General features: G+C 40.7%; 1 protein-coding gene across 2 annotated transcripts in view; it reads right to left on the bottom strand.

Moving 5' to 3' along the window:
- Positions 1-560: 560 nt before the first annotated feature.
- ITPRID2 (ITPR interacting domain containing 2) overlaps positions 561-19,728 on the bottom strand; it is a 73,569-nt gene continuing 54,401 nt past the window's right edge. For both annotated transcript variants that reach the window (XM_075829540.1, XM_075829539.1), the window contains exons 13-19: positions 19,204-19,278; positions 18,997-19,124; positions 18,137-18,287; positions 17,443-17,511; positions 16,788-17,216; positions 9,392-9,505; positions 561-2,851 (exon numbers count right to left, since the gene is read on the bottom strand). In XM_075829540.1, the coding sequence (XP_075685655.1) occupies positions 9,395-9,505; positions 16,788-17,216; positions 17,443-17,511; positions 18,137-18,287; positions 18,997-19,124; positions 19,204-19,278 (963 nt within the window). In that variant the 3' untranslated portion in view covers positions 561-2,851; positions 9,392-9,394. The remainder of the gene's footprint in view (positions 2,852-9,391; positions 9,506-16,787; positions 17,217-17,442; positions 17,512-18,136; positions 18,288-18,996; positions 19,125-19,203; positions 19,279-19,728) is intronic.

Below are 19,728 nucleotides of genomic sequence, written 5' to 3'. Positions count from 1 at the left end.
AGTGCAATAGTTCATTTTAACTTTGAAACACTGGCTAAACTACTACAGCAGGCACAGACATCCCTTTATTTTTCAATTTATGCCTTAACAGATACTAGGACCACGTTATTTGTGCCGCTGCCCCCCTTCTGAAAACATAAATCCTATATCCAGCGACAGTGTTGCGTTGAAATACAAATTTCTCCTGGCACCCAAAGATCAAGGGAAAAAAACAAAACAAACAGGCATGTTGGGCAGGTGTCTGGCGGCAGCTTAATCCCCTCTACGCATTGACATAAACATGGATGTACAGCCTAAACAAATTAGTGAGTCTAGGCCTGTCTATTAGGAGTCAAATTCTTACAACAGATAAATAATGTCCCACATGCTACCATGAGGAAGACTGAATCTTCATTCTTGGACTGAATCTTAACAGAACCTGTATTAGCGTGATGAATCGCTACATGTGCTCATTTATTTCACAGCTGTTTACGTAATGCCCGCAAACCTCTTTAAAGCATAGGACAGAATATAAAGCTGTCAAATATTCTATCTACAACACAGGACCAAAGAAAAAAAGATTTTTATGCAAAATAAATACTTTATTAATAGCTTTAGAAATCAGCCCTTGTGTATAGAGTAACAAATGTATATAGCTATAGACTTTGTTATCGAATATTGTTCCGATAAGAGCTCATAAGAAAACAAAAACCTAAAAAGAACAAACATTTGTGCTCCAATCAATGTGCCCGGACACGCCTGGTCTGAACGTCACTTTCACATAAATATTTTAACATCTATTAACAGATGGTGTTAAGGAAACAGAACCAGAAAGGGCTAAACGAAGAGAAAAATACCTTTCTACAGTGTGTAAATTACACCGGAAAAAAGTACAGGAACAAAAACCAGTTCTAGTGTTAAAATATGGCACATGAGAGTAGTTTACGAGCTACGGGAAACTGACAAACGTTTAAATAATCCTGTGCATCAAGCTTGACAACTTTCAGTGTAAGAACTCAAAAGGGGTCTAGAAAAGTCTATTTGCTTTAGACAGAGTACATAAAGTGCTCACATCTTACAATATATACTGCAAAACGTCTTCTTCCGACAGTGCCTCCTGCATTTATGTTAAGGGTATAGTCACGCGTAGTGGTTAAGGGGCTATTAAAAACTTTCTGAATAACCACAAGTTTTTACCACGATTTAGTGCATTTTTCGATGAGGTTGCGGTTAAAAATCGCATTTAAAAATGTGCAAATCGCGGTAAAAGCGCATGCGTTTTTTTCAGAAGTGTAAAGATCAGCAGCACTTCACATGCCCCAAAAAATAGAGAGAACGTTTCTGGATGGTACATGGGCACAGTGCTAGCGGTGTCGAGCTGTAGCCATTCTAACTCCCCTTTTTGTTTTGTTTTTTTTAGATGCAGTTTTTAACGGCACCTCAACTGCTACGTGTGAAAATGCCCTATGCCCTTACGGATCTAAAGACATAGATTGATTTCTGTGCAAGCAGCCAATGCCAGGAAAACACACACAAACTATAAATGCAGTTACTGGCTCATTCTTGGAGCCAAAGTCAGAAATTAATCCAAAAGGGAAAAAAAGGGTATAAAGAAAAAAAGACTGAAGCAAATCATTTCTTATCTCCACTCGTGTTTGGCCCAAATCTACAGCAAAAATCTGCAACAACAACGGCATCAAAACGGTGTGTGATCCTGGCCTTAGAGCTGTAAACACATACGAGGCTGCAGCGAGTTGGGGCTCTCAGGCTACAGAGGAACTGGGATGAGGAAGGAAGCACGGTTTGCAATACATAGTGTATTATTATTGTTCTGCTTAGTGTGAGCACTTTATGTTAGCTTACAACCCCCTCAAAAAGTAGTTTAAGGTAAATGCATGAAATCTACCACACAGGTAATAAAATAAAACCGCTAAGGTAACTCTTGGAAAGGCTTGTATACGTTGTACAGGTCACCTACACACTGCCTCAGTGATCTCTTAATGACCAAGTTGCATCTGCAATAGTTCAGTCCTTAAAATGGATCCTTCCACTATGTGCAGGTGACTGGTATATTTTAAAGTGGCACTACACAACAGTAGAAGAAAAAAAAAAAAAAAAAGTTCCTTACTAGCTCAGAGTGAATCACTTATTGCACAGTCTATACCTCATGGAGGTCAGTGTCCAAGCTAAATATACGCACTTTAGGGTCTGTTCACATCAGCATTAGGTTCCGTTGATGGGTTCCGTCAGACCTTTCAATCAGGGGAACCCAGTCGACTGCGCTATGGTCTCCGGAAAAAAAAACCAAAAAAAAAAAACAAAGCACAAAAACCTTACGGAACAGAGACAAAAGGGAAACCTTTAGCAACGGAGGCATTACCACTGAAATTGATGGTAATGCAAACGGAAGCTATGGTTTCCGTTGATGGGTTCGTCTGATGGAATGGTCTGACGAATCCCATAAACGGAACCCAACGCTGATGTGAACAGGCCCTAAATAATAGTCTTAATTCATCCAAAAATGCATTACCTTGCAACATTTGTATATTCCCCCAAGTACGCAAAATTTAACAAGGAATAAAAGGAAAAAGTTCAGGTTAAAAAAACAAAACAAAATGCAAACATGTCAATTAAAATAAATATTGTTTGAAACCTCCACAGTCCTCTTATTGACAGAAAGCTAAGAAAAGTGCCCAAACTACACAAAAAAAAAAAAGTACATGGTCAAATATTGGGGGGAAGGAATACAAGATAAATAGTAGATATTTCAGCAGCAGATAGTCCTCCTGGATTCTTAAACTTGGCATAGTAGCTTCATCCAAATTCTTCTGACAGGTTGCCAAGAGTTCAACCGATTCACGTGACCTCTGGTCTACGTATAAAGAAAAGGAAAATGCAGGTTTAAGAAGTGGACAGTCACTGAGCTGTTAAGTTAGACACAATATTGTTGTTTTTTTTATATCTAAATATGATAAATTAATAAAGCACAGAATTTAATGGGGCAAGGCTCTGCTTCCTTTCACAGTTATGCGAATGAACAATTATACTTCTGCTTAAATAAAAAAAACTGTGTGGAAGAGAAAGAGAAAAAAAATTGGTTTGGAGCTGGAGAAACAGAGCCTTGACCCCTATTAAAATATATTTGGAAATTAATCAGTCAGCCTGGTGGCTCAGGGGTCAGCACTGTTGAATTATAGCTCTGGGGTAATTGGTTTGAATGAGAACATTTGATTGGACGTTTGTATGTCCTCACTGTGTTGTAATAAAAAATATGAGCGCACTGTAGTAGCACTGCCACAGACTGCAAATATTTCAGTGGTCAAGGAAATAGTATCAAGGTGTCTTTATTGGGATAACACATTTCAAAATCAACAACGATTTCTTAATCCGTTCTGTACCCGTGAGGTTTCCTTCCACACTCCAAAAGCATAGAAAATCAGCTTCCTACAAAATTGTCCCAAGTGCGTATGTGTGTATCGGAGATTGGGAAATTCGATTGTGGGGCCCCATTGGGCACAGGAGCTAATGAAAACTGGCAATCTCGGTGTAGGAAATAAAATAATTTGCACAGAATTTTGTACCCAACAATTAAGTTGTACAAAAAAAGGTGGACAAAGACTTTTAAAAGAACACTAAACATAAAAAGAAAAAAAACCTTATCTCCTGCTCTTTTGATCCCATTTGGTCTCATTATACAATTACTACTGCCCTGTCTGCAGGACGACACAGATCATTTAGTCCTGCCCCCAACAGCGGAACAAATCGGCAGGAAATCATCATATGTTCTCTTTGCAGGATTTCTACAAAACGGTTTGTTTCAGAAATATGCAGAAAATCCAGCAGACTGACACTGTAGGCAAATTTATTTCCGGTTTACTTTCACAATTCATTTCTAGGTTTAGCATTCCTTTAAAGAGAACCTTTTAACACATTTCCCTTTAGGCAAGCATAGGTCAAAAAATGCGCTTGACGGTTACCCTAATGGTTCTGGGGTCCAGTCACCCATGGATCAACTTGTAAAACTTTCTGCTGCCAACTAAAATTCTGCTTGCCAGAGTCCCAAGCCAATCAAGTTTTTTTTTTTTTTTTGTAAGTATAGCATTTTACACAATCACATAACAAACAAGCAAACATAAGATTTATATTATTGGCTAAAATGAACTAACCCCTGCACTGCATAGGGTAGGGTTCTCAATGTCAAGCCAAGGACCCCCTACATAAACAAATTACATCAAGGTACCCTTAAAGGGAACCGATCATCAGCATTTCACCTATTGAACTTTACTTATCCCTCACTGGCCTCTGCTATCAAAAGTTCATTATCGTTATCCCCTCTCCTAAACTACTCCTCAGACTGTAAACATTTTGCGTTTTACCGTAATAATCGGTCTGTAAACCTTTTATCGTAATAATCCGGTGTCACACCAGAAGAGGACATCAATGCACAAGCGCGGGATTATGTGTGCTGGGGGAAGGCGAGGAGCTGTCAATCAAAAGTAAGGAGGCGGGGTAAACTCGGAAAGACTTGAGGAATGAAGATATGACTCTTATGCTCATTAGCATACGGTGTGGGAACACAAAAAAACTGAATACTAAAGATACAGAGCCGACTAAGAAACAATTATAGGTCATATAGAAATGATTTTTCACCCACTACCACGAGGTATTGCTGGTTTAATAGGTGAAATGCTGGTGACAGGTTCCCTTTAAGGCTTTGATCATACACTGTGCAGACTATTAAAAGCACAGCATGAGCACAATGCGAGTATTCCCTAGAGACATGACAAGACCCCTTCCCCCATTTTCCGGGGTTACGCTTCTCACAGATTGAAAACCTAGGGCATAGAGAACCTGTCTGCTCTCACTATGTAGCATCTAAATAGTCATATATATTGAAGTCATTAGTATGCTTTTATTAACCCCTAATTTAAGATTGTTTTTGTATTTTTGGGTAAAGGGACCTATTCGGTATGGAGCTGACAATCAGTAGGAAAAAGTCTTGGCTCCACCCAGGCAGGCCAAACCCTTCACATAGACACAGGCTTATTGGGTTTGTACAGAAGCAGTAGTAGAATACAAACCGCAGCATGGTCCACAATCCTGGGAGAAACCCCCTCCCCCAAAAAAATAGTAAACCACCAACCAGAACCAAGGTCCTAAGCCTGGAAAACAACAATAGTCCACATTCTCTCCTATCTATCTGGGCAATCCTGCCACTCATCGCACATAGGTAGGATACAAAGGGTATTCTTTTTTTGATCATACCAAGCTCTCCGGCTATGGATCGCTATATCTCAAGTAGCGTTAGATCACGGTGTTTTATGCTGATCCAAACTGGGTTTTGGTTAACCGTTTAAGGATTTATTTTTTTTTACACATTATTGATAAATGTATCATCTTCTGTGGTTAGTCTACACAGTAGAGTCCCATTATTATGACCACCAGCTAATATCCAGAGTAACCACCTTGTGCAGCACGGACAGCAGCTAGACGGGCTGGGAGTGACTCAAAAAGGTGCTGATAGGTGGTCTCAGGTATCTGGAGCCATGCGGACTACAGTGCATCCCACATTTGCAGGAGGGTGCGTGTGGGAGGATCCAAAGAGCGAACAAGACGATAGAGTTGGTCCCACATTTACTCAATTGGGTTAAAGTCTGGCGAATTAGGGGGCCAGTGAAGTACTTGGAAGTCTTGGTCGTGCGCTTCCAACCACTGTCGGACATTTCTAGCCGTGTGAAATGTTGCATTGTCTTGCTGGAAGATTCCATCAGCCCCAGAGAAGACAAACAGCGTGTATGGGTGGACGTGACCTGCGATGATTGATTCATACCCAAATCAGTTCAGAGTGCCTTCCACATGGATAAGTGGGCCCAGAGAATGCCATGAAAAAGTTCCCCAGACCACAATGCTGCCACTACCAGCTTGTGTTCTTCCAGCAATGGTTGCAAGGTGTTTATTCTCGGATGTTTCTTGCCTGTCCATCCGTTCAATGAAGCAGAAGACGTGACTCATCTGAGAAGGCAACCCTTTGCAATCATTGGTGGTCGGCCCAATTCTGCTGTTCAAATTGAAGCTTTGCACCTTTGCTAGCATAGGAGCAGTGACCAATCCGTCTGCTTCAGATCCCCATACGCAATAGGGTTCGCTGAACTGTTTTATAAACAAATCTGGTAGCCCCCTGGTTGATTTTCACGGTGAGATGGTTCAATGTAGCCTGTTTGGCCCTCGATCAACTTCGTATCCGACGTTCACCTCTCACATCAATGGCACGTGGTGGTCCGCAGTTTTCACGTTTATTCCCAATGGTGCCATTTGTTCTCTCACAATACTTTCACCACAGCAGTATGCAAACAGTTCACAGGTCTGTGCGGTTTGAGAAATATTGCCACCCGTGGCCCGAAAGCCAATTTTTTTTTTGTTGCAACTGATAAAACAGTTCAGACAGCCTATCGCACACCTTATATACCCACCAAGCCAGCACAGGACACATCACTTGCTCCATAGGCTACGCGCTGCCGACATCGAATGTAGGAGGTGGTCATAATAATGTGGCTCGACTTTGTACATACTCTGTCATGAAAGAAAAGTGAAGTGTGACCAGTATTTGTGGCTCCTTAATTAATTATGATGGTAAACAGTGATTTTTCTGAATGAGGTACCAAACGTGGAAACGGTTATGGATATATTTGCAACATTAGCTTTGGTGGACACCAGCTTCCCTGTTTTGGTGGCATCGAGACACTGTAAGTCTGTTATGCACAAGCACAAAGTCCAGTTGCACACTGTGGCTATCTGATTATATATCGGATACACTGAGCACAGTTTACTAACAGATGCACGTTTTCCCCCCCAACGGCTAAATGGGTGCTCACAGGGGAGTGTAGAATCGTGTGATCTTGTAAATTCAGTACTAACACTAAGACATTGTTCATCCAATGACCTATATTGTGCATGTCAGTAGGCTCTTGGGGTCAAGAGGGCAGAGATTCCAGTCTTGCCTTGACTCACAGCCGCTAAGCTGTAAAAGAACCACTGTATATATGGACAAGACATCGAGGCCACATGACACGGATATACCTCACGATACGTTTCCATGGGGTGGTTAAGCTTCTTGTTTCACCTCTGAAGGGAGAATGATCTGAGAAGAAAAATTAGTAAAGGATCTAAATTGTTAGGAGTGGTGAGAAGTATGCAATCATCGAGGACTGTATTGAGGCAGAAGGGAATTGCCTCCAGTACCTTAAAAAATTATTTCATCCAGACGCTTGTCAAAGATTCTGCTCCCAGCAAAGGGAAGTCCAATGAGTGCTTTTATTTGTATCCAAATTGAGCATCTGATTGCCACCGAATTAGCCATCAGGCAGCAGAAACGGGACGACTGCAGGTAGGCCTCAAACGAAAACTTAGAAGCATGGATAATTTGAGAGCAGAGATTGCTTAGCTCCTCCTGCGGAGCTCCTTCTGAGATACTATGTTGAAGCTGTTAAGCTCATACAGAGCAGGCCTTTCTAACCCAGGAAGATTAGAATTCTGCCACTATGAAGGCAGACCAGGCAAGGGAATCTTACTTGTCAACAGAATCACTAAGCGGTTCAGACAGTGGGATGGTAATGCTTTTAGATCGCTGCAGATCTACTGAAGAAGAAATAGGTCTATAAGGAGACAATCATCTTGGAAAGGAAATGGCGTATCTGGCCGTTTCAAAACAGCCAAGCGCCTTGTCAGGGTGCTTCGAATTACTTAGATAAGATTTCCGCATTCGCTGTAGTTTGGGAAAAATAGGCACTATCGGTGTAAAGACAATTCTTCCTGAGAGGCAGTGGTAGTGTCATCCTTAACATTTAAGGTGTCCCTGACAGATTGTATCAATTCCTGCATGGCAGATGTGAATTGGGAGTCCTGGTCTAAACCAGAGTCAGACGATACCTTAATGGAGGCGGACTGATCCTGCCGAGAAGCAGATTTTCAGTACTCATCCTAACAGAGTACCCTTGGGAAGAATCCGAAGAGCGGGACTTGTCCTTGGGGTTTAAGCCTTTTCTGACCTACCACGAGAAGATTGCATGGCCTCTACAGACATTAAAAAGGCATTAATCTGGGCCACTATTTGGGACTCAACCGTATTGTGGGAGAATCTTGAAATGCCCCCTGAAGACCTCACCCAGGCAGGGAGAGCCGGATCCTGTAGGGGACAACATCCTGGATGGGCCTGGGTTGCAGGCACTGTGGACAGATTGGGGTAGGCTGGCCGCAGGTCAAATTTTTCTTAGTCACTGCAGGCATACTACATTACCAGGAACTCCTGGACCGGCTGTCTGCTGGGGTCCTTCCGAGAAAGACATGGTACAAGTGCCAGAGAAAATTATCCCACTGGACTAGTCTACTGGACCCAAGGTGCGGTTTACCACTAAATGGCCAGATCAGAGGCTGGAGAACATGAAGATTAGGGCAGAAACTTCACTGTAGAAAATGTCTTCTGAGCAAATTATGTATTGTCCGCCATAGGAGAGGACTCCGCGAGAAGAAACGCCCACCTTTTGGTGGGCGGCCTAGTCCTCCAGGAAGACGGGACAAAATTTTATAAGGCTCTGCCGGCGGCGGAACTCGGTCAACACAGTAGTACAAAATACCAAGACTACCAAATAAGAACCCTGACTAGGGAACCCCACCAGCTAGACATAGCCCAGTTACAGAGTCCAAAAATGCCCTCACAGCCGTGAGGTGGAAAAGGTTCCCTCAGGCAAGAGGGTAATATGGGGCCCCAGGACTCGGCGCATATTTCTTGAGGAGAAGCGTTGTTGTTCTTGAGAAAGGTGGATATACTCCCCCCTCCGACTTAATCGGGTGCACGCAAATTCACGTTTATAGAAACGTCTCACATATAGTGGGGGTACTGGCACCCCATCTGCATAAACAGAAATCAGTATTAGGTAAACGGCGGTGAGGGAAGGGCAATGCAGAGGATTGCCTGGTTTCCGGGCACCCACAGGGGGTTGACTAGGCTGTCAGTGCAGGATGACAACACCCTTCAGTTATTAGGAAAAAAAATAAAATAATTAAAACTAAAATAAAAGTGCAGTAGACCAGAGTATCAGGTCAGGTCTGCCTCCTACTGACACTAGGCTAAAACTGAATAAGCCAGTGTCCGTAAGAATAATAAGGCCTGTCTGGGCAGAGTCCAGCCTTTTTCCTACCTAGTGTCAGCCACCCATTGGCTAGGGCCAATACCCTTGGTGCGTTGTCCCCCAATAATATTAATGACAAATGTCATTAATAAGCAGCATTATAAAGCTAGGTTTGTAGTTCGGGCTGGGGTGGGATATTAACGGAAATATTAGAAGTTCTATATGCACCATTCCCACTTCACGGTTAAACTTTGATTTTCCTAAAACAAGGAGACATGACAACTTACCATTTAAATCCTCCCATCGTTTTTTCCATCCATTGATCGCACTGGAGAAGATACGGCTGCTAGTAGTCCACTTACTATTTCTCGTCGAATGTCTCCAACAATGGCTTCTTTTATCTTAAAATGAAAAATATATATTAATGTCTCGCTGAGCATCATATATACGGTAGTATAAACAGTGTTAATAAATATTACAGATTAGTCAATTATATGAACATTTTGTCTGATCGTTCTCTACCCTGTGCATATGGATCATTAATTGGGAACTTTATAGCTGGCAGGTGTATTATATAAAAAAAAAAAAACCCATAAAAACACAAAACCCTGCACTAGTAGAGTTTGAAATGTTAAAAAATACTGATTGAATGGCTTAACCCCTTCAGTGACACAGCCTGTTTTGGCCTTGTGGACACAGATTTTTTTCAAATCTGACATGTCTCACATTATGTGGTAATAACTTGGGAATGCTTTTACATATCCAAGTGATTCTGAGATTGTTTTCTTATGACATATTGTACTTTATTTTAGTGGAAAAATTTGGTCGATAAATTCAGTATTTATTTGTGCAAAAACACCAAAATTATGAAAATGTGCAAAAATTCGCAATGTTCTAAATCTAAATGTATCTGCTTGTAAAACAGATTGTAATACCACAAAAAATAGTTACTAGGTAACATTTCCCACATGTCTACTTTATGTTGGCATAGTTTTTGAACATCCTTTTATTTTTCCAAGACGTTACAAGGATTGGAACTTAAAGAGGCTCTGTCACCACATTATAAGTGCCCTATCTCCTACATAATCTGATTGGCGCTGTAATGTAGAGAAGTTTTTTATTTTGAAAAAACAATTTTTGAGCAAGTTATGAGCAATTTTAGATTTATGCTAATGACTGTCTTAATAGACACCTGGGCATTTACCTTTTTTACCAAGTGGGCGTTGTAAAGAGAAGTGTATGATGCTGACCAATCAGCGTCATACACTTCTCTCCATTCATGTCCATTTGTACACAACTGATAGTGTGATCTCACGAGATCATGCTGTGCTGTCACATACACCCACATTAACTTTACTGAAGTGTCTCGAGTCCAGCCAGGACGTGATGTCTATTCACACTCCCGACACTTTGGTAAAGTTTGTGTGGGACTTAACTCACGATCTCGCAAAATCATGAATGGAGAGACGTGTATGACGCGGATTGGTCAGCCTCTAAGGGTATGTTAAGCAATAGGGAATAGACGGATAAAAAGGGAATTTCCCTCTGGCGCATCCTTCGGTGAAGAGTACTTTCATTCAAGAGAGGTGTTTCAGTAGAAAACTGACTTTATTCAGGTACAAATACAACAAAAAAGTTTCGTACTGATCTCTTCCTCAGGTAGTGTACTAAGGGTATGCTCACACGCAGAGTCAAAAACGTCTCAAAATACGGAGCTGTTTTCAAGGGAAAACAGCCCCTGTTTTTAAGACGTTTTTTTGAGCAACTAGCGTATTTCGCGGCGATTTTTATGGACTTTTTGGAGCGGTTTTCAATAGAGAGTCTAGGAGAAAACGGCTCCAAAAACGTCCCAAGAAGTGTCCTGCACTTCTTTTGACGAGCCATCATTTTACGCGCCGTATTTTGACAGTGACGTGTAAAAGGACAGCTCGTCTGCACAGAACATCATAAGACCCATTGCAAGCAATGGGCAGATGTTTGCCGACGTATTGAAGCCGTCTTTTCAGGCGTAATTCGAGGCATAAAACGCCTCCATTACTTCTGAAAAGAGGTCGTGTGAACATACCCTTACACTTCTTTTTACAACGCCCACTTGGTAAAAAGGTAAAAAACGCCCAGTTGTCTATTAAGAAACTAATTAGCATAAATCTAAAATTGCTCATAACTTGCACAAAAATTATCGTTTTTCAAAATAAAAAACACTTGTTATCTATATTACAGCGCCGATCACATTATGTAGGAGATAGGGCACTTAATGTGGTGACAGAGCCACTTTAAATCAGCGATTTCTCAAATTTTCAAGAAAATTTCCTAAACCTATTTTTTTTGTGGACCTGTTCAGTTGTGCCTTCTGTATTAGAAACAAATATAAAAGTCACCAAATTTTAAAAACTGCACCCCTCAAAGTATTCAAAACAGAATTTAGAAAGTTTTATAACCCTTTAGGTGTTTCACAGGAATTAAAGTGGAGGTAAAATGTATATAGTTAATTTTTTTCTATAGAAAATCCATTTTAATCAATTTTTTTTCTGTAATACTGAGGATTTTACCAGAGGAAGGCAAAGCAATATTTATTGCACAGATTCTGTAGTTTTTAGAAATATCCCACATGTGGCCCTCAAAAGCAAAAAGGAGCACCTAGTGGATTTTGGGGCCTCCTTTTTATTAGAATATATTTTAGGCACCATGTCAAGTTTGAAGAGGTCTTGCGGGGCCAAAATAGTGGAAACACCCCCAAAAAGGACACCATTTGGTATGCTACACCACTCAAGGAATTTATCGAGGGGTATAGTGAGCATTTTGACCCCACAGGTATTTTGCTAAACTTAGATATTCATTTTCACGGTCTAATTCCAAAATTCTTTCAAATAAAACGTAGAAATTATCAGTTTTTACAAGGCGTAACAACAAAAAAAATGCTACAGCATTTGGAAAGCAATTTCTCCAGCTTACGACAATACCCCACATGTGGTCATAAACGGCTGTTTGAACACACGGCAGGGCTCAGAAGGGAAGGAGCGTAATTTGGATTTTGGAGCTCAAGTTTGCTGGATTGGTTTTCAGGCACCATGTCGCATTTGCAAAGCCCCTGCGGGACCAAAACAGTGGAAGACCAAAGGTGACCCCATTTGGGAAACTACAGCCCTAAAAGAATTTATCTAGGGGTATAGTGAGCATTTTGATCACACAGGTTTTCTTGCTGAATTTAGTGGAGTTAGGCAATGAAAACTTCTATTGTTTTTTACGGTGTTCACCGTGCACTAGAAATGACATATACTTAATTCTGTGGGTCGATGCGATTACGGCGATACCATATGTATATAGTTATTTTATGTTTTACGGTGTTTGCATGATAAAATCACGGTTTCATAAACTTAGTTCTTGTGTTGCCATATTGTAAGAGTTATAACTTTTTTATTTTTACATCAAGAAAGCTGTGCTAGGGCTTGTGTTTTGCGGAACACTAGTTTTTATTGGTACCATTTTTGGGTACATGCGACTTTTTGATCCCTATTTATTAATTTTTTTAGGAGCTGAAGGGACTAAAAATAGCGATTCTGGCATAGTTTTTTCTTATTTTTATATCCCACCGTGCGGGATAAATATCATTACATTTTTATAGTTCAGGGCGTTACGAAGGCGGCGATACAAATTATGCATAGTTTATTTTTTTATAATAAAGAACTTTGTAAGGGAAAAAGGGCGATTTTTATTACTCTGAACTTTTACTTTATATTTGTACATTTTTTATTTTATTTTTTTTACCTTTTTTTTTTTGTAGTCCCACTAGGGTCTTGAAGATCCAACTGTTGGATCATTGTTATAATAATACCCTGCAATACATAAGTATCGCAGGGTATTATACCTGTCAGTTTGACGCTGATAGGCAGCGTATTAATCGCCTTCCGTAGCAACTGCCTGCCATAGCAACCATCGGCACCCCGCAATCACGCCGCAGGGTGCCGATGTTGTTGTAACTACTTAAATGTGGGGGTCGCTATTGACAGCCACATTTAAGGGGTTAATCGGCGGGGATCACGACTGTGATCCCACCCAATGTCTTCCCTCAGCACTAAGGCTGCTAGTAGCAGCCAGTACTGAGAGTTGCCGGGCTACGGGGAATGCCTGTGCGCTCCTTTAGGAGCACATGTAGATTAACAGACAGCAGGCACAAGGACCGGCGCTGCAGCAAGTGAATCTACCTGGGCTGTGCGGGAAGGGGCTAAAACCTTTCATGACCAGCCTTATACATGTATACGTGCTAGTCCTCCATTGCTTTGTGAATTCAAGTTTCAATACAAAAATAAATTTTATCGTATGTAGCATTTGATGGTAAACAGGATAAGTAGTAGACACATAGCCCGGCAAGCATTAGACGTAGAGTACAAATCACTAGGGAGTTCTGATGTTACACCAATAGAAACGACAAATTTTGAAAAGGTGCCCATATAAATTAGATGAATGTTGGCCGAACCCACAGATTTTGAGGGAGTGTGTATGGGTGTGCCCCGAATCTCCCAACGGCAGATGTCGGGGGTAAAAAATAAGGCATGTTGAATTTAAAACTCATGGGAGATAAGCCACCACCAAAGGTGTCTGGCAGCGACTTTTGCCCTCTCCCCATTGAGTACACATGCGCATTCGACTGCATATGTTGGGGTTGGGAGGAATAGCTGTTGGCCGGAAATATGACATAACATTGGAATAACAAGTCGTAAAATATAAATCCAGTTTATGGGTGGATGCACCCATGTCTGCAGGACAATGCTGATTTTACGGATCGAGTCTTCTACAAATTAAGTCAAAGCCATTTAAACACAACTGCTGTTCGCCCACAGAAACATATACAGCATGTGCAAACAATTTCAAATATTTTGAAAGGCAAAATTCCAGTCGAGAGGCAATTTTCAGTTCGACTTGTTCAGTCCGGATTCACACAATATGGTCATATGATCTAAAAATTCTATTAGCCAATGCACCGAGAAAAGTGGTGCCTATGTTTCTGCAGGGTTTTCTACTAATGGCTATAAAATGTCTTCGAACGTCAAGCTAAAAAAGATGTCCCGAAGCAATAGTTGGAAATGTACAGCCTGGCAAACACTTGTTCGGGCAAAAGATCCCTTTCCAATTCTTTCCCAGTGCCCATATTCCTTGAGAACAATAGATTGTTTTGTTACATTTGGATGGGAAGGGGGGGGGGGGGGAATGTATTGCCATCGGGTATGCAGCACAGACATGAGTAAATAGTTATAAATATGATCATGTACAAGCTATGACTAAGCCAGTGTGGGAATACAGAGTAGGCAGCGCTCAGGTCACTCATTACAATCATGTATGCCACCCAAACACAGACACATGATCTAGGAGATGAATAAGACACTGTTTAAACCAGGGCTGGAACAAGGAAAGCCATGTAAGAAGAACTACAACACATTTCTTCAGTCACCTACTATTCATCACTGTATCTAGATTCAAATTAGAACAACAAAATGTCATCTGAATTACACATTGTTCTAACAGGAATGGTGATCACACTCCCACCATCAGATAGCAAGTTGGTTTTGCATATCACCAGTAAATAACAGTTTTGCAAAATTATAACGAAGACCCTGATCTTGCAGTCCAAAGAAATATTCAATTTGATAAAAAATAAATTATGCCACAGTATACAATGCATTTGGAAAGTCTTCAGACCCTTTACATTTTGTTATGTTGATTGAGGCTTTGTGGTAAAATGAAAAAAAAAAAAAATCGAATATTTCCCCATCGTTCTGCACTCAATACCTCAATGACAAAGCTAAAACAGAATGTTCGTAATCTTGGTTCATTTATTGAAAAGGAAAAATGAAAAATATTGCATTGACATAAGTATTCAGACCCTTTACTCAGTACTTAGTTGAAGGACCTTTGGCAGCGATAACAGCCTCCAGTTTTCTTGGGTATGATGCCACAAGGTTTGCACATCTGGATTTGGGGATTTTCTGCCATTCTTCTCTGCAGATCCTCTCAAGTTCTGTCAGGTTGGATGGGGGCAGTGGGTGGACAGCCATTTCAGGTCTCTCCAGAGATGTTCGATTGGGTTCACGTCAGGGCTCTGGCTGGGCCACTCGAGGACATTCACAGAGTTGTCCCAAAGCCACTACTGTGTTGTCATGGATGTGTGCTTAGGTTTATTGTCTTGTTAGAAGGTGAACCTTTGGCCCAGAGCTCCCTGAATCAGGTTTCATTAAGCATATCTCTGTACCTTGGTCAGGGTTGAGGGAAAGGTGAATGGAGCAGTCTCCCTGTCCCAGCCACTGAAAAACACTCCCACAGCATGATGCTGCCACCACTATGCTTTACTGTAGGGATGGTACTGGACAGGTGACGAGCAGTGCTTGGTTTCCTCCAGATGCGACGCTTAAACTTTTTGGCCTCAATTCTAATCTTGGTTTCAGACAACAGAATCTTGTTTCGCGCAGTCAGAGTCCTTTAGGTGCTTTTTTGCCAACTCCAGGCAGGAATTCACGTGTCTTTTACTGAGGAGAGGCTTCTTTCTGGCCATCTGCCCTAAAGCCAAGATTGGTTGAGTGCTGCAGTGATGGTTGACCTTCTGGAAGTTTCTGCACACAGGATCTTTGAAGCTCAGCCAGGATGACCATTGGGCTATTGGTCACTTCTCTTACCAAGACCCTTCTCCCCCGATTAGTTTGGTGGGACGGCCAGCTCTAGGAAGAGTCCTTGTTGTTCCAAACTTCTTCCATTTATGAGTTATGGAGGCCACTGTGCTCTTGGGAACTTTCAGTACAGCAACAATTTTTTTTGTACCCTTCTCCAGATCTGTGCCTCCACACAATCCTGTCTGTGTTCTACCTTCAGTTCTTTCCTCCTCATGGCTTGGTTTTTGCTCTGATATGCATTGTCACCTGTGAGACCTTACAAGACAGGGGTGTCTTTTTCCAAATCATGTCCAATCAAATTAGTGTACTACAGGTGGACTCCAATCAAGGTATAGAAACATTTCAAAGATAATCTAAAGAAATGGGAGGCCCCCAGAGCTAAATTTCAAGCGTCATAGCGCAGGGTCTGAATACTTATGTCCAAGCGAAATTTGAGTTTTTCCTGTTTAATAAATTTGCAAAAATGTCTAAAATTCTGTTTTCACTTTGTCATTATGGGGTATGGAGTGCAGAATGATGGGGAAAAAAAAGGTGACTTTTTATTTTAGCACAAGGCCTCAACATAATGAAATGTGAAAAAAAGTGAAAGGATCTAAAGACTACCCAAATGCACCGTACATGGAAAAGTGACCTGTTTCCCAGGCTCATTGTTGGCAGCCGTCATTAATAGTCTGTATAACCAGAACCGTGAAAAATGAAATGGATATATACCATAAAGCCTTGATGGCCATGAAAATTACAGAATAGAATCAAGGCTGTATGACATTCAAAACGCTATGAACATGAGTCATTTGAATACTGTCACTAAGCCAATAGTGGTCAACCTGCCACATTGTTGGGATCTCAAATATAGGACTTATCAGGGGGCTGCACTTTCTCAGCTGGTGATGTCAGTGGAATACAAGCAATCTTCCAGACGAGTGTGATTACGTGCCGTATCTCGATAATCTGTTGCAAATTTGACAAGCGTACATATTAAGCCAGTTTAATGCAGCCAATTCATGTTTGAGAGAACTTAACCTACCTCTCTGATTACTTGCTGCAATTCTTGGTTTTCTTCAGGACTCCAACGTGAACCTTGTTCAGAAATGGATGGATAAAATTCAGTGTCTCTCTTTTCTGTGGACTCTAATTTCAAGCTTACATGTTCTTCTGGTGACTCATCGACAAAGTTTTGACTGGCTCCAGCTCTTGTCGGAGGACTTGGTGTCAAGGATACAGAAGCACGATAGACAGCTTTTCCTGGTTGAGTTTGGAGTTTTGGTTTATCGTTATAGTCAGAAGACTTTAGTGGACCTTTCCTATATTTAAGTGGACTGGATGAAACGGAGGAAGAATCAGAAGGTGCTTGAGATAAAACAGATTCACAACGATCTACTCCATGCTCTAGTCTTGAGTCTTCTAAGCCTAGCTCTGATTTTAGATGGCTCTGCTCTCGAATAAGCTCATTCACCTATATAGGAGAAAAAAAAAATATATGAAAACAAAATACTGTGTGTCATCGGTAAAATCCTATACTTATGCCAAATTTATACAGAAATAATGAGATATTATTCCCAGCACGTAAATAGGTCACCCCTAAGCTTTTCCAATGAAAAGATAGTTTGATAAAATGCTGACTGCCAACGTGAATTAAACCACACACAAAAAAAAAAAAAGATAAATAAAATGGTTCTTACCGGCTCCATGACATTCAACATTGAGGAGAATACTAAACTGTCTGTACTTCCTCTTCCACCATACATGCCCTACAGAGAAAGTGTAATGGAACAAACTATCGGTTGTATTTGTGGCCATAAGAGAGAGTAAAAGAATTAAAGCCTATGTAGACCTTTGACAGTTTGTTTTTTTTATTATAAAATTGCAAATCCGTGTGATTGGTGCAACCTCCTAAATATATTTTATTAAAAACAATTTTTACTTTTTGAGATACAGCTGCATTGTATTGTGTATACAGAGCAGCTATATCTTGCTCCGAATGCTGTATTCGTCAGATCCGCGGGTTCAGTGACAGCGGGTCCTCCGTGTCGGACACGCACGATCCACCTGTAAATCGATCACATCTAAGTTATGTACTTCAATGTGATCGTTAACAGCTCGATTCTACGTGTCAGAGACACACAGAACTCGCTGCCACTGAACACGCCAGTCCGGCGGATCTGACAAATACAGGATTCAATGCAAGATACAGCTGCTCTGTATACAGAATACAAAGCAGCTGCATCTCAAAAAGTAAAAATCGTTCTTAATAAAATGTATTTAGGAGGTTGCACCAATCGGATTGATGGACAATTTTATAATAAAAAAAACCCCCAAAAACAAATGTCAAAAGGTGTACATAGCCTTTAAAGAAAAATAATGAAATATACGCACCATTGCTGCCTGGCGTTGAAAAGGGGAGGAAACATGAAAACTTCGAAGCTGTTCTTCAAGCGTCAGAAGTCGTTCATCCAGCTGTAGCTCCAAGTCATGCAGCTCTATTCGTACAGAGTTCCTCAGACCTTGCAGTTGATCAGCTTCATACCTAAAAAGCACGAAACAGCATTTAGCGAATTTAATCTTGCATCCAAGTGATTACGAGAATGGAAATTTCATAGATAAACTAGCCTGGCTCTTCCAGGCTTTAGGCAGTCTGCCTGTACAGACAAAAATGTATTCTAAGAATATCCTGTAGTATTGGAAGCCTAACCATCCAGGCAAATGCTAGGAAGATCTTCTATCCTAAATAAACCCTGGATGATATTCCTAGAGTACAACCACACCACAAGGTCATATTATGGGACCATGCAAGCTTCAGGTTGTACAGAGCTGTAATAAGGCACCCAAATAAGTCTATAGAGAACAACTGTACCTCCGAATGCCTCAGATTCCCTAGGCTGTTTTTTTTTGTCAGCTTCATATGTAAATCACACAGTATATAAATCGTGGCATACCTCATAGGAGGTATAATGGTATAATCACCTAGAAGCTTACATCGTTTGGAAGGCTTGCAAGAATTGAATTGTTAAATAGGAAAGCAGTCTCCTTATGGCTCGACATGCAGATTGGAGGAGTTTGACCACCATTATAACTCTATAGAAACAAATGGAGTCTGCTGCAAGTGATTTACCATCAACATAACCAAAATGGGACTAGTAAAAATATGTTGCGCAAGTTTGGGAAGTTTTCCCTCAAGGTGGAAAACCAATCTAGCCCTCATGCATGGTTTAAAAAGGACAAAATCTGGTATTTACTTCTCTTCTTCAGTGAGATGTTGATAAACCATAGTCTGCTGTCGTAACATGTTCAGCTCCAAGTCCATCATTTGGGTACGGAATAAATTTAAGCTTCTTCTCATGATCTGTAGCTCCTGGAATGTATTCTGAAGAACAACATACAATTACACACATCTCACAACTTCTTCATAATGGATCAAAAATAATTATTGAGAGAGAACTCACTTCATAAAGAGACAGAATAGAAGATTTCTGGTTATAACCACCAGCACTCAAGTCATGCCCACGCATCACCGGATACTAAAAATTAAAAAAAAATCCAATCTTAAAGGCTTTACTTAATTAAAAAAACAAAAACAAAAAAAACCACAAAAAAACAACCTAAGGCTTCAAGACCAGGTTAGATCACATACACATTAGAAGTTTAGTGTGTGTCAAAAGCTTTACATAGATTATATCAAAAAATATAATATCCGGTTTCATACGGCATCCCTGACAATATACTAAAATTGTATTTTTTAAATACATAACTATTTGTGGTGTGCGTCTTTTAGCCACTTGTGTGGTCTACCTTATTGTATTGTAAAATGGGTGTTTATTTAGTAGAGGTCAGGAACACAAGGCTCACAAAAATATTCTTTCATTGGAAGACAAAATTAGACTTCCAGGTTTTCCCCCCTCATAGTGCCAGAAACAAATTTGAAACTATCCTTATGTGACACAATGTAAAGGGACTGTACTAGAGGATAC

The sequence above is a fragment of the Rhinoderma darwinii genome, chromosome 6, assembly GCF_050947455.1.
Source record: "Rhinoderma darwinii isolate aRhiDar2 chromosome 6, aRhiDar2.hap1, whole genome shotgun sequence".
Taxonomy (NCBI): Eukaryota; Metazoa; Chordata; class Amphibia; order Anura; family Rhinodermatidae; genus Rhinoderma; species Rhinoderma darwinii.
This window is presented reverse-complemented; position numbering and strand designations above follow the sequence as displayed.